Source organism: Polypterus senegalus, chromosome 6, assembly GCF_016835505.1.
Source record: "Polypterus senegalus isolate Bchr_013 chromosome 6, ASM1683550v1, whole genome shotgun sequence".
Classification (NCBI taxonomy): domain Eukaryota; kingdom Metazoa; phylum Chordata; class Cladistia; order Polypteriformes; family Polypteridae; genus Polypterus; species Polypterus senegalus.
The window spans coordinates 64,341,807-64,366,987 of NC_053159.1; the positions used below are offsets into that span (position 1 = coordinate 64,341,807).

General features: G+C 41.2%; 1 protein-coding gene across 5 annotated transcripts in view; it reads left to right on the forward strand.

Annotated features, from left to right (window-relative positions):
* pank4 (pantothenate kinase 4 (inactive)) overlaps nt 1–25,181 on the forward strand; it is a 146,389-nt gene that overhangs the window by 84,355 nt on the left and 36,853 nt on the right. For all 5 annotated transcript variants that reach the window (XM_039756151.1, XM_039756153.1, XM_039756152.1 and 2 more), the window contains one exon: nt 21,553–21,665. In XM_039756151.1, coding sequence (XP_039612085.1) covers nt 21,553–21,665 — 113 coding nt within the window. The remainder of the gene's footprint in view (nt 1–21,552; nt 21,666–25,181) is intronic.

The window sequence follows — 25,181 nt, forward strand, 5'->3', positions numbered from 1 at the left end:
CGCTATAACAGAGGTAAACTTAAATCATGACGACGATTCTACATCGGATCAAGAATGCACTTTTGCCATCGCTGTACTTTGTATATGTACATGGGAAGCTCTGCACTCGTGACTTTACTCTGTAGGAAGTAAGTAAATAACAAAGGACGGTGCATGTGTCGAAAACATTAACATTTATATGTTACTTACATAAAAGCTAGATCTAATGTTATTTACTGACACAGGCATGCTCAAAAAATACATGTGTAATGCCACGAAAAGTGCACGCAGACACTTCAGTTCGCAAGCATGGGTACAAGAATGCAGTCACAAGTAGACAGCAGAGTTATAGCGCGTCTTTATGTGAAAACAGCAGAGAATTGTGACTGCATTCTCGTACCAATGCTTGCAAACTGAAGTGTCTATGTGGGAGGGGGGTTTTGGGGTATTGGGATCGTGAACGCAGCTGAGAGAATTGAAAAAAAAAAAAAGCAGCTAACCTTTACAAGTATCATAAATTACACCGGCTGTTACAGACTGGAGTCAAATGTATGTTTTTATTCTAAAATAGTAAGAATAAGAGCAGTTCACTTCTGAAAACGGAGTCGTGCGGGATCGAACTCGTGACCTTTTGATTCCCAGTCAGCAGCTGATACCATTGCACCACGGAGGCAGTTGTAGTAAATGTGTGTCAATGTCGCACGCTAACGCGGCTTTTTTTCTGCAGTTATATTTTTGAATAAAAGCACACTTGTTCTGTTATATTTGCACCTTTTGTGAAAGTGTTTCTTTGATATTTGGACTTCAGGCTTCACACATTATACACTTCATGTCTGCATTTTGTCAATTATTACTAAAATATGAAAAACGTATCTGTTTTAATGATGTGTTTACTGTGCATAGATCGTTGTAGACACAGAGCACACATGAAATGCAAGTGTTCCAAATAACGATATAGTATTTATAAAAAGTGTCATTTTGCTTGACTTCTCACTCTATACAACTCAAAGCAACTGACATGCAGGTAAACAGACTTGAGCTGAGAAAACTGTGCGGGGTGGGGGAATGTGATAGAAGGCTGCTTGCTGTTTGGTACTTATCTACGCATTTACAGGACAAAGGACACTGACGGAGAGGTGAGAAGCGATTTAAGGTGGGACAGATTTTTGAGTTTTTTCGTAGGCTCTGGCAATTCTAGTGTTAATGGTTGCCCTCATGTTTTCATATGCCCCACAATTCACGTTGGAGTTATTAGTCTTATATGCTTATACAGCTGTTTTTTCATTTGCAACTTTACTTTTAACTCCGCTGTTAATTTTTTTACACTGTGGGTTTTTTTTTTTTAAAGTTTCCTACTAATTCCAAATTTAGGTGTGTGCATGTCTTGCATTATATGTAAAATGTTTTCAAACCTTTTCCACTGTACCTTTACTGTCCCCACATTTAAAAATTTCCCAGTTTATCCTCCTTAGATTTTTACCTCATCTGCTCAAAATGTACCCTTCCAAAGTTAAACTTAACAGATTTAGTCTTTGTATCCACGTTCTTCCAAAACATTAAGAACTGTATTATATTATGGTCACCTGACCCTAGTGGTTGTATGAGGTCTACACCCTCAATTCTACATTGATTATTATAAGATACTAGATCTAGACAGGCTTCCCCTTGAAGAGGTGCTTTAACATACTGTGTTTGTGGTTTTTTTTTTTGTTTTTTTTTTTAAAGTCACTGATTACGTCTTTAAAAATTCCTGCTCTTGTGCTTTGCTATTTGCAAGATTATCCCAGTTAATATTTGGGTAGTTAAAGTCCTCCATAACTATAATATCCCCCTGTAAACTTACCTTTTTAACATTACTAAAAGATGTGCATTGAAATTACTGTCTGCATTGGGCGGTCTGTAACTCACTCCTAAAATAAGGACTCATTAAGATGGGGCTCATCGAATAGGACTTGAGTTTAAATTTGTTTGACATACAATAAACAGCAACCCCACTTCCTTTTCAGTTTTGTCTATCCTTTCTAAAAAGTGTGTATGTCTCTGTTACACTCAACCCCCAGGTTTCTGTTATTGCTTTAATATCATAATTGTTCTCTGCTACATACAACTCTAGCTCACTTGTTTTATTCTAGCAATAAGAGTAAGCTATTTTTAATTTGTTACTCAGTTTGCATTTAAATGTTGTGTTAGAATTTACATTACTATGCATTCATATTTTCAAATTGTTTGTTCCTTCATGTACAGTTCTAAACCTGTCCTGTCCTAAATTACCTGCCCCCCCATCCTAATTTAACACTAGAATTACCAGAGCCTACGAAAAAACTCGTAAATCCCGTCCCACCTTAAATCGCTTCTTAAAACCGTTGTCAGCTCTCCGCCAGCATCTTTTGTTAATCTAAATGTGCTGATAAAAGAAAAGCTGCAAGTAGCCAGCTATTCCATCCCCTCACCGACTTAGAACGTGCACAAACTTCTCCCAGCTCATGCCTTGATTGATTTTCTGGGAGTGAAGTGGAGTTTTAGAGTGGAAATAACAGATTGTTGTTTGGAACACACGCATTTCATGTCTGTTCCGTTTCTACAGTAGTCTGTGTTAACACATTGTTAAAACAGAAACGTTTTTTTATATTCTACTAGTAGATGACAAAATGTAGCCATAAACTATATAATGTGTGAAGCCTGAAGTCCAAATATCAAAAAAAATATTTTCACAGGAGGTACAAATCAACACAACAATCGCGCTTTTATTCAAAAATATAACTGCAGAAACAAAAAGCCGCCTTAACATGCGACATTGACACCTGTTTATTATGACTGCCTCCGTAGCGCAATAGAATCAGCTGCCGACTGGGAATCAAAAGGTCGCGAGTTCGATCCTGCAACACTCCGTTTTGAGAAGTAAACTGCTGTTAGTCTTACTATTTTAGAATAAAAACATACATTTGATTTCAGTCTGTAACAGCCGGTGTAATTTATGATACTTGTAAAGGTTAGCTATGTTTTTTTTTAGTCAGTTTTATTATCTCAGCCGCGTTCATGAGCCCAAACACACCCCACCCCCGCATCTGATACTGCTGTTTTCACATAGACGCGCTGTAACAGAGGTAAACTCTGCTCCCTTCTACAAGAATACACATACCATTGCTTGCATACTGAAGTATCAGCAGGCACTTTTCGTGGCATTACACACAGTTTTGAGCCTGCCCTCTGCATACTACTTGTGACTTTAGGCTTTAGGAAGTAAGTAAATAAATAAAGGTAAATCGTGTCATAAAATGATTTCTTCAAAACGTCGAATGTTATTTATTTGGCACGGACATGTCTGCATGCACTTTTTGTGGTATTACACATGTATTTTTTGAGCATGTCCGTGCCAAATAAATAACACTGTTCGTTTTCAAATAATATTGCATTTCTCTCTATGCTGTGGTTTCTATTACACACCTGAAAGAAAGAGACAATATATGTGAAAACATCATCACACAAATGCAATATTATTTGAAAACAAACAGCGCCCGATCAGCTGTAAAAGTATGGCATTTCTAAATGTTTGCTTTTTTTCAGTCTGATTCTCTCAGTCAGACTGTATATTTGTCTCTTATTCAGTGCACGCAAGAACATGCAGGTAGCCAGATGCTATATGCTACAACATGTTGCCGGTGATGAACGCACATTTTAAAAAAAGAGACAAATATATGTGACGTTTTGACACCTTCTGACCTCTTAAGCTCCTGTAATATTCTCCCCGAACTGCCTACTGTTTGTCCTTCTATTAGGTTAACATTTCTTTGTCTGCTCTCTTAACTCATGTCTTTGTTTTATTCTTTATATGAAAGCTCTTCACTTGCACCATTTATATTTCTTCTTAATAATGAACCCTTATGCTGTTACCCTCATAAATGCTCTGCTTTCCTGATCGCTAAGAACTATTCAATCTAGAAACACTTGCTTACTGAATATCCACTGCTAGCTAATTTCTTATTGTCTTGTCTGCTCTTCCAGTCACTTGTGCCTAATCAGTATCTTAACACTATCCACCTGCCTACATGTTGCTGAGCGCTTTGTAGTCAGCAACTGCCAACCCACTAAGGAATCATCCATCTCTCACTACATTCTTTCTTCTTTGATCTCACAGAGGTATGGTGGCGTAGTAGTTGGTTCTATGAAGAGCACATGGTTGTGCTCACAGTTAGTATCGGTAGTCTACTGACTGACACACTGTAGATTTGAACACTGGGAGAAACTCAGGGTTAGCAGAGAGAACTCATGCAATATACGCAGAACATGCAAACGGCAGCTGGTGAACTACTGTCACATCAGTAGGGCCCACGATTTACCGTGGCCCGTGGAATTTAGGGTTTTGCAGCGGTAAAATGCCACACCGCGGAATTAACCTAACTGCCGCGGAAAATACCGAGTCTGAATAAAATCTCACTATTTGTGGCATATTGATAAGATGCAAAGCACAATGCTGATGCTAAACTTGAAGAATATTTGTAGGAACCAAACAGCCAGCAATAGACCTATTCAGATCTGTAAGAAAATTTGATCCGCGACAGCTACCACTCTTATCGATGAATTTTGCTGATCATGCACAATCAGTGCCAACAATGATGGCTGCAGCAGATAAATGGCAAGCTAATCTGGACATAGCATCTTGTGAAGTAATTCCAGCTGATATCACTGCTCTTTGGCGTGCCTTAGAGGACAGACTGCCTCGCTTAGCAGCTCTTGCTAAAATTTACATTGCGTTGCCGATCTCTTCTGTTGATTTGGAACGTTCGTTCTCAAAGTATGGATCGGTGTTGTCACCACTGCGATTTTCTCTGTCACAAGAAAACCTACGAGCTTACAGTGCCATTTTCTTCAACAATAAATAAACAATAACTTTAGAAACATTATTCGATAGTTTGTTGAGAATACATATGTTTCAGCATCGTTTGCCTAAAGCAAATCTGTGGATTAAAATGTGCGGATGTGAATGATTTGATATACTTATTTGATTAGTACTACGAATTATGATTGATTATTAAGGATTAAGAATAAGAAAAATTGCATTTATTTTGCTTGGGTTACGAATTAGTCTTATGGAGTTCTGGTCCTGCATTTTCCGAGACTTGGTAAACCGCGGAATTTAAAAAAACATGCCGCGGATTATATGATTTCTTGCCGTGGTAAATCGTGGGCCCTAAACATCAGTATTCATACCAGTTTTTTTTTGTTTTTTTATATTTTCCATAAAAATGCTATAAAATGTAAAGCCATAAAGGAATATTAATATTGTGTATAGTAGGTGAATTAAATTTAAAGTGCTTAACAGATAAGTAGATAATGCACATTCTCAAATTTTATCTTTTATGAAACATATACAGCATAAATAACAAGTTATCTCTGCTTGTCACCAAACGTGCAAGTCGATCTTTGATTTCCAGGATAGTATAAGAGAAGGAAGTGCGTACTCTATGCCTGCATAATTCGCCATGTGGAGAGTGAAAGCAAACCTTGAAAGTGTCCCCCCAAACACAGGAGACTCTATGAAATGATAATAATGAAAGATTTATTATTATTTACAAAATATTTAATCTTTTTGATAGAAGAAAAAGTGCAAAGTATAAGCACAGACAGCTTGGAGAGCCTTCAGTGCAACTTCAAAAATTAGAATAAGCCAGCGGCTTCAATGATGACATGCCACTTTGAATTTTCTGCTTCTCTTTTGGAGCTGTTTTTTTTTTTGTTTTCGTTTCTTCCAGGGCTGAATATTTTTATAGAAAGCTGTTTTCTGAAAAGCTCACAAAGCAATAGTTTCCCACGGGTTTTACTTCCTACGGTTGTAATGTCTAGTCTTGCATGTCGTCAAAAGTGTCTCTCCGAGATGATCTGATCTCGATCGCTTCACTCAAACACCCCGGGTGCGCACTACGCTCCTGCCACTTCGCATCTTTCCTGCTCGCGTTGTAAAGGGGGGGAGCTGAACACACGCTAAGCAGAAGTGGACGGATCAGCCACTGGCTTTGTGCTGCTTCTTCCAAGATGCCTGTTCTGCTTGTCCCTCTGCACATCGATCATTTAAAAGCCTGTACAGCAGCTATCCTTCTGTCTCACTGCCTTGTCTTGCGTGATGTTAAAACGTCTCTCTCGGAATGTCAAATTGTCTTCTGAGAAGATGAAGCCTCATCTCCCTGGTTTCCCTGCCAAAATTTTTTTTTTTTTTTTTTTTTTAATAATAGAGAGATGTTACTCATATCCTTAGCCCGACATCCACATATCATTTATGTTTGCAAAGTATGTTTTAATAAGTTTACATGTTTAAGCCTTAAAATATCCCTCCTACATGCTTTAAACTATGAAAAAACGTTCATTTATATTGTCTTTCTATATCGTAGGTTTTCACCTATCGCTGATGGGTCTGGAATGTAACTTTAGTGATAGGTGAGGGATAACTGTATATACACACAGTAGAGGTATTACTCTCAAAATGAAAACATATTTAAAAAGTATTGTTTATTTAAATTGGCCATATTATTGTATGATTCAAAATAACTTCATTGTTTAATTTGCCTAACTATATTTCATTCGTTTTTACTCTTTTTCTGTACTGCAGATAGGCTCTGTGCATCGCTGTCTAATATGAATAGTGAAACTATGTTAATTTAAAGTGATGATCATTGGTCTCTGCAGAAAATATATCCATTGATATATTAAGCACATCTTGGTCAGAATTGTGAGGAGCGAAAGCTGCAAGGCAGTAAGTTAGTCTTTAAAATTCTGATCTGTGTTTAATGGTCTAGGTTTATTTAATTCAGATTTTGGAGAAAATAAATAGCTGCATTTTATTCTGTAAAAGACAAGTAAGAAGTGAGATTGACAATTTATTTTTGATCATAAACAAAATGATATTTGGAATATTCATCTTGTCAGCTTTCTTCTTGTCTGTTTATAGTGATCTATACAAGTAACTAAATGGCAATGTTTAGGATAAACTCCGCACATGAAATAAATAAGGCTGGTGGTAAGGCTGTCCTCCTGGCATTGCAAGCAATCTTTGCTTCCATTTGGGAGACTGGCATTATCCCAAATGACTGGAAAACAGGACTTGTCGTCCCTATCTGGAAAGGGAAGGGTGATTGCCTGGATTGCAGCAACTACAGGAGGATAACACTGCTCTCGGTGCAGGGAAAGGTTCCTTGCTAGGGTCGTTCTCAATAGGATCCGTGATCACTTGCTCACCTACCAGCGACCAGAACAGTCTTGTTTTACGCCTAAGAAGTCTACCATCGACCACATCCTGGCACTGAGGGTTCTCAAGGAGCACAAACGCGAATATCAACAGAGTTTCTTTGCAGCCTTTGTCGATTTTCGTAAAGCATTTCACTCAATTGATTGTGCTGCCCTGTGGTACACCCTGAGGGTTCACGGGATCCCCTCGAGGTTGCTGGATATCATGGCTGGCCTGTATACTGGTACTGTGAGTGCTGTGCAGGTGGAGGCAGGACCTCTAAGTTTTTCCCAGTTGATTCTTGGGTTTGTCAGGGATTGTGTTCTTGCTCCTACTCTGTTCAATGCTTGTATGGTCTTGGGCAAGTCCAGTGGCTGTGGGGCATCTGTTGGTGAAGAAAGATTCACGGATCTTGACTTTGCTAATGATGCTGTGATCTTTGCAGAGTCAATGGAGGTTCTGATCGGGGCGCTCGAGAGACTGACTGAGGCGTCTGAGTGTCTGTGCTTGCAAGTGTCCTGGATAAAAACCAAGATCCAGGACTTTAATGACCTGTTGGGCACAGCCATCAGCATTGTGTCAGTTTGCGGAGAGAGTGTTGACCTTGTTGAGAGGTTTACTAACCTTGGCAATGACATTCACTCTTACTATGAAGTCAGTAGACAGATTGGGAGAGCATGGGGGGTCATGAGGTCGCTAGGAAAGGGGTGTGTGGGGCTCCCGATATCTATGCAAAAGGACGAAGGTCCAAGTCTTTATAGAGTCCTGGTGCTTCCTGTCTTGCTATATGATTGCGAGACATGGACGCTATCTAGTGACCTGAGACGTAGACTGGACTTCTTTGGTACTGTGTCTCTCCAGAAAATCATTAGATACCATTGGTTTGACTTTGTGTCAAATGAGCAGTTGCTCATGGAGTCCTGAATGAGGCACATTACCTGCATTGTGAGGGAGTGTCAGTTATGGCACTACAGCCATATGGCGCATTTTCCTGAGGGTAATCCGGCTGCTAAGATCCTCATTGTTGGGGACCTGAGTATCTGGACCAGGCCAAGGGGTCGCCCACGTAACACCTGGCTGCCGCAGATAGAGGGTCATTTCCAGAGGGTGGGACTGGACCGCGTAGGTTGCAAACCGGGATCCTGAGTTGTATCACCGTGTAGTGGATGCGGCATCGCACTGTACCAGTGCATGGTCCCCAACTTGACTTGATGAAATAGATTAATTTGTGTTTTATGTACCTTTCTTTCATTCATGCATACTGTGTTCCCTCCATAATTATTGTCACCACTAGTAAAGATTAGTAAAAAAACATACAGTAAATATGAAAAAAATTACCTTTGGGTGAATTATGTTAATCTTACACTGAACAAAAAGAGAGAGATCCAACCTTTAATTGAAGTAAATGTATCCTGAAAAGAAAATAATAATGGCACGGGTGATTTTATTAACTTGTAACTTCTTAATGAGCGACTAATTGTACCCCCTAGAATTGCAACTGAAGCATTTTACCATCTATATATAAAGTTGATCAGTGTGTTTGTGTTGCAGTTTTCAAGCAATAATTCATGACTTCCTTTCACTTTGGGTATAAATAAGAGCTGGCACAGATGCCTTATTCTTTTATTCATTAATGAACATGGGAAAGATAAGAGAATGCAGAATTCAAATGAGAGAAAAGGGTGTTATCCTTTGTAAGTCAGGAAATGGCTATAAAAAAAATTATCACTCTCCTGAAAATGCCCATATCATCAGTTAGGTCAATAATTAAAAAGTTCAAATCTGTTACCAGCTTGCCTGAAAGAGGACCAATTGTATATTATCCCTATACCAAGTGAGCAGAAAACAATCCCAACGAATCACTGTGGGAGAAATATGTTAAAAAGTACAATCTTGAGGTTACCAAGTCTCCAGACTGCTATCAGGCACCACCTCCATGCCAGCAGATTATTTGGAAGGGATGCCAAAAAAAGTCTTTCCTGTCATTTAACCACGAAAGTATGCACCTGCTATTTGCTAAACATTACTAGAACTTTGATTGGAATTGTGTTCTGTGGTCAGATGAAATGAAAATTGAAAGTTTTTGCGAAGAAAAAAGGTGGGTTTGCCTTAAAAGGAAGGATGACTATATGAAAACAACCAGATTCCCACTGTCAGGTATGGTGGAAATTCTGTGATAATGTTGAGCTGATTTTGCTCCAGTGGTCCTGGGAACCTGGTTAGGGTACATGGTATCATTGATTCCATGAAATACCAAGAGATTTTAAATTTAAATCTAGATGCCTCTTCTAAGAAACTACAAAGGAGAATCAAAAACTAAAGGTAACTTACCCTTTAATATTGGTAACTATGATCTAATGAATGTAACATTTATATAATTTCTCCACATAATCTCCCTTCAGGTCAAAACAGCTCTTTTTCAACTTCTCCCATAGCCATGTCTGCACAGTTTTCTTAACCTCATAATCAGAGGTAAACCAGTGACCTCATTGAGCCTCTGATTACACCTATAATGTGATTGTAGATAATAAACTACTCCAACCCGCATCTGGCCCAACTACCTTGTAACAATTCGTCCCGCGCAGTAACACGAGCCGATTGCTACCGTTAATCTGTCCTAGGTAACGGCAGATGATAAAAGGCTAGGCCAATATCACACCCCAAACAATTTCCTGTACAACCTTTATTCTACTCGGTTCAGTCCCTTAATGCCAATACTTTATAGCCCCCAAAAAAAACAAATAGTCAAGATCTATCATCCGATAACAAGTATATTATATACAATGAACAAAAGAATACAATCCCTTATACATGCACCACCCCCCCACGGCCACCATAAATAACCCTTATTCTGTAGCGCCACAAATATATACATATATTTACACTATAACAATATTAATTCCCCCAGTTCCCCTTCAAAAGATGATAAATAGATCCACAAATGTCCAATGTTCTGTCCTGCAACTGCCGGCAGGCCAAACGAGGTGTCCTGAAAATTGCGGACTACTATCACAATCACCTCTTCGTCATAAAAGACATACAGTCAGTCCTACGCCATGATACATTATAAGTCCTTTGAAATAGCTCACCCGAGCCCGAAGGAATTAGCAGAACGTTTGATTCCCCAATCAAAAGAATACCTTCCACCTTCTGCCAGGACTGTAGGAGCTCCTAGACTTCTTGTATGGCCAGTGCAGTAACTGGCGTGCTTTTTTTTTCTCTCCGATTCTCTTTTTCCTTTTCTCCTCTTCTCTCTTCTCTCTTAAAAACGGCGCGCTTTATGGAAATGACTCCCGAAAGAAAACAGTAAAACTGTAAGTTCCACCTCTGGGGCACCGCTGTCAATCTCCGGATGTAAGCATATTCCCTACAACACCCGATCGACAGCAGAAAACATATTACATTTATGTGGCAGCGCTACAACCTTTTCTACTGAAATCTGTGAGAAATTCCTCCACTTTTTCCGTAACAAAATTAAAGATCTAAATAATTAAACTAACATAAATACATCATCTGTTTATATCTTTACCTGTTTTCCCACTCCATCCAGCTCCTTCTCTAAGTTCTCACCAGTCACATCTGCTTTTGTTAATGACCTGCTTTGTAAGATGAGGCCGACTACTTGTGTACTGGACCCCATCCCCAGCACACTACTTAAATTCTGCCTTCATGCCATACTCCGGACTATTACAACAACAATAAACTCATCCCTTGACACTGGCTTTGAGCCGCTCACTTTTAAAACCGCTTCTGTAACCCCAATGTTAAAAAAGTCTGGTCTTGATGCTGATAATCTTAACAATTTTTGGCCTATTTCCCACTTACCTTTTCTGTCAAAAGTTCTTGAGCATGTTGTAGCTTCTTAACTAACCAACTACTTAACTTCTAATAATTTGATGGAACCCTTTCAGTTTGGTTTCAGAGCACAGCACAGCTGTGAAACTGCTCTGCTACTGTTAACCAATGATTTGCTTATCGTAGCAGACTCTGGACAAACCAGCATATTAATTCTGTTAGACCTCAGTGCAGCATTTGACACTGTCAGACATGACATTCTACTGTCCAGAATGGAGAACATGTCGGGTATTTCTGGCACTGCCCTCCAATGGTTCAAGTCCTATCTGACTGATAGGCAAGAGTTTGTTGTCTGTTAGGATTTTTTTTCTCTGAATTAACTATCTTACTCTTCTTTATTCATCTGGTTTAGTACAATGCTATATACTGTATACCCTGCCGTTTTTTCTTAAACTCTGTGAAGTGCCTTGAGCATGGGAAAGGTGCTATATAAATAAAATGTATTATTTATACTAATAAAAGGCAAAGCCCTCACTGACTCACTCGTCACTAATTCACCAACTTCCCGTGTAGGTAGAAGGCTGAAATTTGGCAGGCTTATTCCTTACTGCTTACTTACAAAAGTTAGGCAGGTTTCATTTCGAAATTCTACACGTAATGGTCATAACTGGAACCTATTTTTTCGTCCATATACTATAATAGACGTCTGCTCGATGGCCGTCCATGTAATTTAGTGCCTGCCCATATAAGGCCGTCCGTCAGCGGCAGTCCAATAGAAACACTGCCGCTAAATATTCACGGGTGAAGGACTGTGCTTATGCAGACAAAGATGAGATGGTCAGGGTGGTGTTTGGCACAAACTCAGCGAAACTGCGAGAGAAACTTTTAAGTGCCGAGTTTTAACTAACATTAAATACAGCTGTGGACATTGTACGAGGTGGCACCAGCACAGCTGGGAACCTTCGATGCATGTACACCGAGCGGCTCACGTGAACTGACGCAGTACACAGACAAAAAGCAACAGTTCCAAAGAGTGCTGAACAAAAACAGAATTACACAACTGCAGAAACAAAGTACGGTGTGAACCGTAAGTTTAAATTAAGTTTATAGGCACACTTCCGCTGCCGCTTGTCAAGCCTACGACGAGTATGGTATTTGCGAGATACAAGTTTAATGAGAAGACACAAGGTATAAACGAGACTTTGGATCACTTTGTTGTGGAGTTAAAATTGCTGTAGCAAGAAATGTTGAAGTGCCGGGTCTTAGCTAACATTAAATAAAGTGGTGGACATCGTGAGATCGCACAAGCACAGCTCAGAAGCTTCGATGCATGTACTCCGAGCGGCTCGTTCAAACTGACTTTGCAGGACTGGAAAAGATTAAATTAAGTTCATACACACGCTACCGCTAGATATTCACAGGCAATTTCCACAACTTACTACCGGGAATGCCTGTTGAACATTTTACATTCACGAGTTCCGATTTGGGTGGTGAACACTTCAATGAATGAAACCTGTTATCTTTACAATGGTTGACAAACACGGAATAAACTTGAACACAACACGTCCTCCAAATACGAACCTGATTGAAAGAAATAATGCTAATCAAATCCTTGATGACAGCAACACTCATAACAGTCACAAGACTATTACATTGACAATCATGTTACGTTATTTTTAAAATGTTTCCTTTTCTTAGCACAAGCATGGCTGAGATGCTTTGATGCATGTACTCCATAACGCGTTAAAAAAATAACGCATTTAATCACACTTTGCATTCCAAGCAAAGGGTAACTTTTGTCAATGCATGATTTCCTGGTACATCGATTACATTGATGCACACATCAGAGCTACAACAGTGTAAGAGTCGGAAGAAAGCGCGTTGCCAGCGCTGATCGGAGGCAAATTTCATTTCAAAAGACTACCCGACGAAAGCCATGATAAAAGCGTGGTTTGGTGCAAACTGTGCAAAAATGAGTTTGCGTACCACTGGGGCACTTCAACCTTACGGTTCCATCTAAATGCAAAACATGTTACAGCGAGCACAGAAACTGTGTATGCTGTTAGCACTAGCAGTACGGGTTCGAGTACTAACAAAAGGTGTCAGCAGCCCAAGCCTCATGAAATGACTGGCTTCAGGACCAAAATTAGTAAGTCAACATAGGTCAAACTTACAAATTCTCTCGCAAAATACATTACTTTGGACTGTAGACCACTAACAGTGGTGGAAGATAGGGGGTTAGAAAATGTGCTACAGTTAGCGTATTTCAAGTAAAATTCAACAGCTTTATGACATTAAAAAGCAAGCAAAATTAGATGTATTACAGAAAGCGTACTTCGTGGCTCTTACTGGGGATTATTGGACTTCCGTGACTGTTAGTAATTCTAATTACAGTACATCTAATTACAAAATGTTCAATGATCACACTGTTTTAGCCTAATGTACAAAATAATTTTGGCTAAGGTTACTCACAGTTTAAAGGTGAGGCTGGTCAAATTACCTTTTATGTTTCTGCCTTTTTTTTTTAAGAAGAAAAACTGCACTTTAATGTTGACATTTTTGTTATTATTATTTAAAGACAATACCATTCTGAAAATGTACTTAAAATACCACTTTTTTTTTTTTTTTTTTTGAAGTCTGCCCAGTTTTAGCCAGGGATCATATTTTTGTTTCTGTTCTGAAATACAGTTTAAATGCATTTTTCTTTTCAGAAATTAAAACAGCTTGAGTTTACAATATTCCTGTCCATGTCTATTATTTGATTCTGTCGCCCACTAAAACCCTTTTAAATTAAAAAACAACATTTGCGATTTGGGGCAAATTTTCATGTGTGCTTACATTTGATTAATGAAGATTAATTAATTACACAGCCTCTAATTAATTATATTCATTTTTTTAATCGAGTCACACCCCTAATATATATCTACATACATACATACATACATACATATACAGTATATATATATAATGTACAAACCGGATTCCAAAAAAGCTGGGACACTATACAAATCATGAATAAAAACTGAATTCAATGATGTGGAGGTGCCAACTTCTAGTATTTTATTCAAAATAAAACATAAATCACGGAACAAAAGTTTAAACTGAGAAAATGTATCATTTTAAGGGAAAAATATGTTGATTCAGAATTTCATGGTGTCAACAAATCCCAAAAAAGTTGGGACAAGGCCATTTTCGCCACTGTGTGGCATCTCCCCTTCTTCTTACAACACTCAACAGACGTCTGGGGACCGAGGAGACCAGTTTCTCAAGTTTAGAAATAGGAATGCTCTCCCATTCTTGTCTAATACAGGCCTCTAACTGTTCAATCGTCTTGGGCCTTCTTTGTCGCACCTTCCTCTTTATGATGCTCCAAATGTTCTCTATAGGTGAAAGATCTGGACTGCAGACTGGCCATTTCAGTACCCAGATCCTTCTCCTACGCAGCCATGATGTTGTGATTGATGCAGAATGTAGTCTGGCTTTATCTTGTTGAAAAATGCTGGGTCTTCCCTGAGAGAGATGATGTCTGGATGGGAGCATATGTTGTTCTAGAACCTGAATATGTTTTTCTGCATTGAAGGTGCCTTTCCAGACATGCAAGCTGCCCATGCCACACGCACTCATGCAACCCCATACCATCAGGGATGCAGGCTTCTGAACTGAGCGTTGATAACAACTTGGGTTGTCCTTGTCCTCTTTGGTCCGGATGACATGGCGTCCCAGATTTCCAAAAAGAACTTCGAATCGTGACTCGTCTGACCACAGAACAGTCTTCCATTTTGCCACACACCATTTTAAATAATCCCTGGCCCAGTGACAATGCCTGAGCTTGTGGATCTTGCTTAGAAATGGCTTCTTCTTTGCACTGCAGAGTTTCAGCTGGCAACGGCGGATGGCACAGTGGATTGTGTTCACTGACAATGGTTTCTGGAAGTATTCCTGAGCCCATTCTGTGATTTCCTTTACAGTAGCATTCCTGTTTGTGGTGCTGTGTCGTTTAAGGGCCCGGAGATCACGGGCATCCAGTATGGTTTTACGGCCTTGACCCTTACGCACAGAGATTGTTCCAGATTCTCTGAATCTTCGGATGATGTTATGCACAGTTGATGATGATAGATGCAAAGTCTTTGCAATTTTTGCTGGGTAACACCTTTCTGATATTGCTCCACTATCTTTCTGCGCAACATTGTGGGAATTGGTGATCCTCTACCCATCTTGGCTTCTGAGAGACACTGCCACTCTGAGAAGCTCTTTTTATACCCAATCATGTTGCCAATTGACCTAATTAGTGTTTATTGGTCTTCCAGCTCTTCGTTATGCTCAAATTTACTTTTTCCAGCCTCTTATTGCTACTTGTCCCAACTTTTTGGGATTTGTTGACACCGTGAAATTTTGAATCAACATATTTTTCCTTTAAAATGATACATTTACTCGGATTAAACGTTTGATCTGTCATCTACGTTCTATTACAAATAAAATATTGACATTTGCCATCTCCACATCATTGCATTCAGTTTTTATTCACAATTTGTTTAGTGTCCCAACTTTTTTGGAATCCGGTTTGTATGTAGATATATATATATATGTATGTATGTATGTAGAGATATATATATATGTATGTATCCATCCATCCATCCATCCTCTTCCGCTTATCCGAGGTCGGGTCGCGGGGGCAGCAGCAAGCAGAGAGGCCCAGACTTCCCTCTCCCGCCACTTCTTCCAGCTCTTCCGGAGAATCCCAAAGGCGTTCCCAGGCCAGCCGGGAGACATAGTCCCTCCAGCGTGTCCTGGGTCTTCCCCGGGGCCTCCTCCCGGTTGGACGTGCCGGAACACCTCACCAGGGAGGCGTCCAGGAGGCATCCTGATCAGATGCCCGAGCCACCTCATCTGACTCCTCTCGATGCGGAGGAGCAGCGGCTCTACTCTGAGCCCCTCCCGGATGACTGAGCTTCTCACCCTATCTTTAAGGGAAAGCCCAGACACCCTGCGGAGGAAACTCATTTCAGCCGCTTGTATTCGCGATCTCGTTCTTTCGGTCACTACCCATAGCTCATGACCATAGGTGAGGGTAGGAGCGTAGATCGACTGGTAAATTGAGAGCTTTGCCTTACGGCTCAGCTCCTTTTCACCACGACAGACCGATGCAGAGCCGCATCACTGCGGATGCCGCACCGATCCGCCTGTCGATCTCACGCTCCATTCTTCCCTCACTCGTGAACAAGACCCCAAGATACTTGAACTCCTCCACTTGGGGCAGGATCTCTCCCCAACCCTGAGAGGGCACTCCACCCTTTTCGGCTGAGGACCATGCTCGGATTTGGAGGTGCTGATTCTCATCCCAGCCGCTTCACACTCAGCTGCGAACCGATCCAGAGAGCTGAAGATCACGGCCTGATGAAGCAAACAGGACAACATCATCTGCAAAAGCAGTGACCCAATCCTGAGTCCACCAAACCGGACCCCTTCAACACCCTGGCTGCGCCTAGAAATTCTGTCCATAAAAGTTATGAACAGAATCGGTGACAAAGGGCAGCCCTGGCGGAGTCCAACTCTCACTGGAAGCGGGCTGACTTACTGCGGCAATGCGGACCAAGCTCTGACACGGTTGTACAGAGACCGAACAGCTCTTATCAGGGGTCCGTACCCCATACTCCCGAGCACCCCCACAGGATTCCCGAGGGACACGGTGAATGCCTTTTCCAAGTCCACAAAACACATGTAGACCGGTCGGGCAAACTCCCATGCACCCTCCAGGACTCTGCTAAGGGTGAAGAGCTGGTCCACTGTTCGCGACCAGGGCGAAAACCACACTGTTCCTCCTGAATCCGAGGTTGACTATCCAGCGGACCCTCCTCTCCAGAACCCCGAATAGACTTTTCCAGGGAGGCTGAGGAGTGTGATCCCTCTATAGTTGGAACACACCCTCCGGTCCCCTTTTAAAGAGGGGACCACCACCCCGTCTGCCAATCCAGAGGCACTGTCCCGATGTCCATGCGATGTTGCAGAGGCGTGTCAACCAAGACAGTCCTACAACATCCAGAGCCTTAAGGAACTCCGGTATCTCATCCTCCCCGGGGCCCTGCCACCAAGGAGTTTTTTGACCACCTCGGTGACTTCAGTCCCAGAGATGGGAGAGCCCACCTCAGAGTCCCCAGGCTCTGCTTCCTCGTGGAAGGCATGTTAGTGGGATTGAGGAGGTCTTGAAGTACTCCTCCCACCGACCCTAGCGTCCGAGTGAGGTCAGCAGCGCACCATCCCCACTATATACGGTGTTGACACTGCACTGCTTCCCCTCCTGAGACGCGGACGGTGGACCAGAATCTCCTGAAGCCGTCCAAAGTCGTTCTCCATGGCCTCTCAAACTCCTCCCATGCCCGAAGTTTTGCCTCAGCAACAACCGAAGCAGCGTTCGCTTGGCCTGCGGTACCTATCAGCTGCCTCCAGAGACCCACAGGACAAAAAGTCCTATAGGACTCCTTCTTCAGCTTGACGGCATCCCTCACGCGGTGTCCACCAACGGGTTGGGGATTGCCGCCACACAGGCACCGACCACCTTGCGGCCACAGCTCCGTCAGCCGCCTCAACAATAGAGGCACGGAACATGGCCCATTCGGACTCAATGTCCCCCACCTCCCTCGGGACGTGGTTGAAGTTCTGCCGGAGGTGGGAGTTGAAGCTACTTCTGACAGGGGACTCTGCCAGCCGCTCCCAGCAGACCCTCACAACACGCTTGGGCCTACCAGGTCTGACCGCATCTTCCCCACCATCGGCCAACTCACCACCAGGTGGTGATCAGTTGACAGCTCCGCCCCTCTCTTCACCCGAGTGTCCAAGACATATGGCGCAAGTCCGGCGACACGACCACAAAGTCGATCATCGACCTGAGGCCTAGGGTGTCCTGGTGCCAAGTGCACATATGAACACCCTTATGCTTGAACATGGTGTTCGTTATGGACAATCCATGACGAGCACAGAAGTCCAATAACAAAACACCACTCGGGTTCAGATCGGGGGGGCCATTCCTCCCAATCACGCCCTTCCAGGTCTCACTGTCATTGCCCACGTGAGCATTGAAGTCTCCCAGCAAAACGAGGGAATCCCAGAAGGTATGCCCTCTAGCAACCCTCCAGAGACTCCAAAAGGGTGGATACTCCAAACTGCTGTTCGGCATACGCACAAACAACAGTCAGGACCCTTCCCCACCGAGTATATATATATATATATATATATGTATATATGTATGTATGTATGTATATATGTATGTATATATGTATGTATATATATATATGTATATATGTATGTATATATATATATGTATATATGTATGTATATATATATATATGTATATATGTATGTATATATATATATATGTATATATGTATGTATATATATATATGTATATATGTATGTATATATATATATGTATATATGTATGTATATATATATATGTATATATGTATGTATATATATATATGTATATATGTATGTATATATGTATATATGTGTATATGTATGTATATATGTATGTATATATGTGTATATATATATATATATATATATATATATATATATATATATATATATATATATATATATGTATATATATATATATATATGTATGTGTATATATATATATGTATGTATGTACAGTAGATATATATACTCAGCAAAAAAAGAAACGTCCCTTTTTCAGGACTGTGTATTTCAACAATAATGTTTTAAAAATCCAAATAACTTTACAGATCTTCATTGTAAAGAGTTTAAACAATGTTTTCCATGCATGTTCAATTAACCATAATCAATTAATTAACATGCACCTGTGGAATGGTCGTTAAGACCTTAACAGCTTACAGAAAGTAGGCATTTAAGGTCACAGTTCTAAAAATGCAGGGCACTAAAGAGACTTGTCTACCGACTGTGAAAAACACCCAAAGAAAGATACCCAGGGTCCCTGCTCATCTGCGTGAACGTGCATTAGGCATGCTGCAGGGAGGCATGAGGACTGCTGATGTGGCTAGGGCAATAAATTGCCATGTCCGCACTGTGAGACGCCTAAGACAGCGTTACAGGGAGACAGGAAGGACAGCTGATCATCCTCGCGGTGGAAGACCACGTGTAACAACACCTGCACAGGATCGGTACATCCGAATATCACACCTGCGTGACAGGTACAGGATGGCCACAACAACTGCCCGAGTCACACCAGGAACACACAATCCCTCCATCAGTGCTCAGACTGTCCGCAATAGGCTGAGAGAGGCTGGACTGAGGGCTTGTAGGCCTGTTGTAAGGCAGGTCCTTACCAGACATCACCAGCAACAACGCCGCCTATGGGCACAAACCCACCTTCGCTGGACCAGACAGGAGTGGCAAAAGGTGCTCTTCACTGATGAGTCACGGTTTTGTGTCACCAGGGGTGATGGACGGATTTGTGTTTATCGTCTAAGGAATGAGCATTACACCGAGGCCTGTACCCTGGAGCGGGATCGATTTGGATCGATGGCTAGGGCCATTACCCCCAGAAATGTCCAGAAACGTGCAGGTGCCTTGGTGGAAGAGTGGGGTAACATCTCACAGCAAGAACTGACAAATCTGGTCCAGTCCATGAGGAGGAGATGCACTGCAGTACTTCAAGCAGCTGGTGACCACACCAGATATTGACTGGTACTGTTGATTTTGAGCCTCCCTTCATTCAGGGACACATTGTGAAGCATTTTTAGTTTGTCTTATGGTGTTGACTCTTTTAGTGTTCATACAAATATTTACACATTAAGTTTACTGAAAGTAAAACAGTTGAAAGTCAGAGGACTTCTTTTTTTGCTGAGTATATATATATATATATATATATATATATGTATGTATGTATGTATGTATGTATGTATGTATGTAGATATGCTAGCAACACTCATGACAACACAATTACATTGACAATCATGTTACGTTATTTTCAAAATGTTTCCTTTTCTTTTTCATTACTTCTTTAACACACTATTACTCCGATGCGAAACGTGGGTATTTTGCTAGTTATTATTATAGTTACATGGTGCTAGATCGGGGCTGTAAGGGTGAATGTGGAAAACGTTCAAACTGCAGCTGTTGCATTGACCTCACCATTATGGCCGCTGCGTGGGAACGTGTTGTCATGGAGCAGCAAGACTGTTTTTGGCAGCATTCCTCTTCTTTTGCTGTGAATTGCAGGTTTCGTCTTTTCTCTAAGCATAGCACAGTATGTTGCACTGGTCATTGATTGCCTGCGTCTCTGAAAAGGTGCCAAAGTAGGACCCTTTATATCTCTAAAGGAGGTTATCATGATTTTCTTGGCAGAGGGCCATTGTTTGAATTTTGTCTTTACTGGAGAAGACTGATGTTTCCCCAGTTTGCTTTGTCTCTTGCTTTCCGGCTCATAGTGATGGACCTATGTCTCTTCTCTGGCGACAGTTCACTCCATAGCACTCAGATATTCCTCATGACATTTCAAGAATTGTGTCACAATCTTGACATGCTGTTGCTTGTGCAGATCAGTAAGTTGTTTGGGCACCTATCTTGCATAATCTTTATGGTACCCCAAGTCGTCATACACTTTGGCATGTGCAGGTAATAGCTGATATCCAAATGTGCAGCATTAGAGGACAACGTAATCCATCAGTCCTCTGCGATGAAGGTATTCACCATGTCGATGTGACCTTGGGTGCGCATCTGATGTTGATGGCTGACCAGCTCGAGTTTATACTTGTTCTTCCCTCTCTACACCTTTTTATCCATTCATAAGCTTTTTGCTGAGTCATTCTATTTTAACGTACATACTGAGCCAACATCATTTCCGTGAATTTCAGCAGGTTTCACTCCCTCTGTTTAAAAAAAATATCACTATGGTGCTTCATTCAACAATAGTGCAGTCCTGTAGCAGAATGTTTTATGTTTATTTGACCTTGGCTTCAACCTGACTAACCTCAGAGTGCCACTCTGTGTGCATTTGAACTATAAGCCATCACAAACGTGTTGTATCACGTCAGCTTCTATCCATTGTGTTTGCTGTGTAACTATTACTTTGCCTTAAGTTTTTAATTTATCATCATAACACTGGGCTGTTGTTTGGAACATTGCCCTGCTAGAAGATCAAAACATATGACCAAGTCAATGTAAAATGTTTAAAGGAACAAAAAATCAAGCTTCTGCCATGGCCGTCTCAGTCTCCAGACCTAAACCCCATTGGAAACTTGTGGGGTGAACTGAAGAGGAGAGTGCATGAGAGAGGACCTAGGACCCTGGATGACTTGGAGAAATTTTATAAAAATGAATGGTCTCAGATACCTGCTCTCTGTATTCTCCAACCTTGCAAAATGTTATAGTAGAAAACTTGATGATATTTTACTGGAAGTGGAAGGTTGTAGAAAGTACCAATGCTGGGGTGCCGATTATTAGTTGCACATGTGGTTTTGTTAAAAAATATTTTTCTTGATAAGATTTTTTTCAGTGATATCAGGGTAATTCACTGTGTATCTGAGTTGCAGTTCCTGGCTGTTTTTTTTTTTTAAATTCAGTCTGAATTTTTTATTTGTAAGGTGGTGAGCCGTGCAGTTGCCAGCCAGCCAGACCTTACAGATGCTAAGGAAAGAGCTGAGAAATTCAGCCAGAAATATCAACACAAATTGAAGACACTGCGGCAACAGCCCTTGTAAGTGTTTTAAGGTTTTGAAGAATATAAACTTGATTGCTAGATGTTCAACTAGTGGCTGTGTAGTTCAATTAAACATTAATTTTAATAAATTAATTAATTTTATAAATGTTTCCTGTTAAGCCATAGTTAAAATGATTCTTGTAATATAACAGCATGGTTGAGAAAATTATATTATTTGCAGTGGTATGCTTTACTATACTTATCAGTATCAAAGAGAACCAATTAACTGAGTTTTAACTATTGACAAACTTTAATTCTTGCAGTTAAGAGTGGGCATGTCCAAGACAATTAAACTGACTGGAGATAGGACTAAATTGATACAGTTTACTTCAAAAAGGTTATTTTGAACCAAGATACGATATTCGATATTTCTCTATGTGTCCTCAAATCACCTTAAACATTGAGAATCAGCACCACATACACATATATATGTTTATATGTATTTAGTATTACATACGGTGCATCTGGAAAGTATTCATAGCAGATCACTTTTTCTACATTTTGTTATGTTACAGCCTCATTCCAAAATTGATTAAATTAATTTTTTTCCTCAGAATTCTACACACAATACCCCATAATGACAACGTGAAAAAAGTTTACATCAGATTTTTGCAAATTTATTAAAAATAAAAAAACTGAGAAAGCACATGTACATAAGTATTGACAGACTTTGCTATGAAGCTCAAAATTGAGCTCAAGTGCATCCTGTTTCCCCTGATCATCCTTGAGATGTTTCTGTAGCTTAATTGGAGTCCACCTGTGGTAAATTCAGTTGATTGGACATGATTTGGAAAGGCACACACCTGTCTATATAAGGTCCCACAGTTGACAGTTCATGTCAGAGCACAAACCAAGCATGAAGTCATAGGAATTGCCTGTAGACCTCCGAGATAGGATTGTCTCGAGGCACAAATCTGGGGAAGGTTACAGCAAATTTCTGCTGCTTTGAAGGTCCCAATGAGCACAGTGGCCTCCATCATCCGTAAGTGGAAGAAGTTCGAAACCACCAGGACTCTCCCTAGAGCTGGTCCGCCATCTAAACTGAGCGATCAGGGGAGAAGGGCCTACGTCAGGGAGGTGACCAAGAACCAGATGGTCACTCTGTCCGAGCTCCAGAGGTCCTCTGCGGAGAGAGGAGAACCTTCCAGAAGGACAACCATCTCTGCAGCAATCCACCCATCAGGCCTGTATGGTAGTACTTAGTAGTCCTTAGTAAAAGGCACATGGCAGCCCACCAGGAGTTTGCCAAAAGGCACCTGAAGGACTCTTAAGACCATGAGAAACAAAATTCTCTGGTCTGATGAGACAAAGATTGAACTCTTTGGTGTGAATGCTAGGCGTCACGTTTGGAGGAAACCAGGCACCGTTCATCACCAGGCCAATACCATCCCTACAGTGAAGCATGGTGGTGGCTGCGTCATGCTGTGGGGATGTTTTTCAGCAGCAGGACCTGGGAGACTACTCAGGTGTGGTGTTATGGGTCTACAGCTCATTGAGCAAAGGCCATTCATTTTAAATAATCACCGCACCCGAGGCGGCTTCGTGAGGGGGGCGTTGTTGTAGCGAGCAGCGGGCAGTCGTCGATGTGGCGTTTCTCACCGTGTGCACAGGTGAGGAACTGCCCACATTCGTGATTGCTCCGTGGCTAATGCTACACTGTGATGGCCCCTCACGTTTTAAAAAGAAGCGAGTCGGTTGTGGAGAGGTGTAAAAAAATGGAGAGAGGAGAAAGGAGATGAGGAAAGAGGACGGAGGTTACAGGGAGCGAGGAAGCAGGCGTGAGTGTGGTGTGGTGGCGCTGCGATCGGCCGAGGGCAGCTGTAAGGAAGCTGGGTGTTAGGCCAACACCCAGACGTTTGAGTTGATGTTGCTCCCGCTGAGTGACCAGGTAGCGGGAGTGCCTAGAGGAAAGTGACGGGCCGCAGAGAAGCCGCGGAAAGGCAGCGGAAGTCGGGAGGCTTGGTGGTGGAGTCCCGAATGTGTGCGTCCTGGTCATTGGTGGACATCAAGTCTCGGGAATTGGGATGAGTGCCATACGGAGCCAGGGATCGGAGGTCTCCAGTCTCGCGAAAGTGTAGAGGAGGGCAGCTGCAGAGAGCGTCTTGCCTGCTGCTTGGCCCAAATGGGATAAGCAGGTGAGACGCTAATAAACGATGCACCGGATTTGTTGTTGTTTTTAAGACTGCTTCCATGAGAAGATTTTAACCTCTGGTTTTAAAGGATTGTTTTTTCTTATTATTGTTTTAACCTCCATGTTTTTCATTTTATGGATTATTTATTTAATGAAGAACTTTGAAGAACTGCACTATTTATGGAGCACTATTCTGTTTTTGTTGACTGTTTTTAATAAAAGCACTATTGCACTTTTTGCACCACCCCTTGCTCAATTGTTTATTTGCCTCCACTGACTAGCTCACTCGGCAACATTATCGACGGTGTTGGGTTCAAGGGTTCCCAAACATCAAAGGGAGCGTGGAGCCAGAACCCATATCGTCACATCAGGACAAAGGGAAAGATGACTGCAGCAATGTACAGAGACATCCTGGATGAAAACCTGCTCCAGAGCGCTCTTGACCTCAGACGGGGGCGATGGTTCTTCTTTCAGCAGGACAACGACCCTAAGCACACAGCCAAAATATCAAAGGAGTGGCTTCAGGACAACTCTGAATGTTCTTGAGTGGTCCAGCCAGAGCCCAGACTTGAATCTGATTGAACATCTCTGGAGAGATCTTAAAATGGCTGTGCACCAACGCTTCCCACCCAACCTGATGGAGCTTGAGAGGTGCTGCAAAGAGGAATGGGTGAAAATGGCCAAGGATAGGTGTGCCAAGCTTGTGGCATCATATTCAAAAAGACTTGAGGCTGTAATTGCTGCCAAAGGTGCATCGACAAAGTATTGAGCAAAGGCTGTGAATACTTATGTACGTGTGATTTCTGAGTTTTTTATTTTAATAAATTTGCAAAACCTCAAGTAAACTTTTTTCACGTTGTCATTATGGGGTGTTGTGTGTAGAATTCTGAGGAAAAAAATGAATTTAATCCATTTTGGAATAAGGCAGCTGTAACATAACAAAATGTAGATAAAGTGATGCACTGTGAATACTTTCCGGATATACTGTATATTATATGGTTTATACAGAGTCCAAAACATTGGTATATTCTGTCATAATAATAAGAAATATTAGCAAAGGAAACATTTTTTCTTTCCAAAATGTTATAGTTTCATGAATAAATGTGACAAAAAGAAACTAGTTTTTTTAACCATTTACCTATTACTTTCTTTTAAAAATTTGGTATTATAAAATCACAGATTTTTATTTCATTGACATTTTTATTATCCTATTACTAACATATGTGTACAAAGTAATCATCTATACATATAAAAGGCAAAACCCTCACTGACTTATCACTAATTCTCCCACCTTCCTTATAGATGGGAAGCTGAAATTTTGTGTGCTTGTTCCTCCGAGTGTACTTACAAAAGTTAGGTATGTTTCATTTATCTATTGCAAC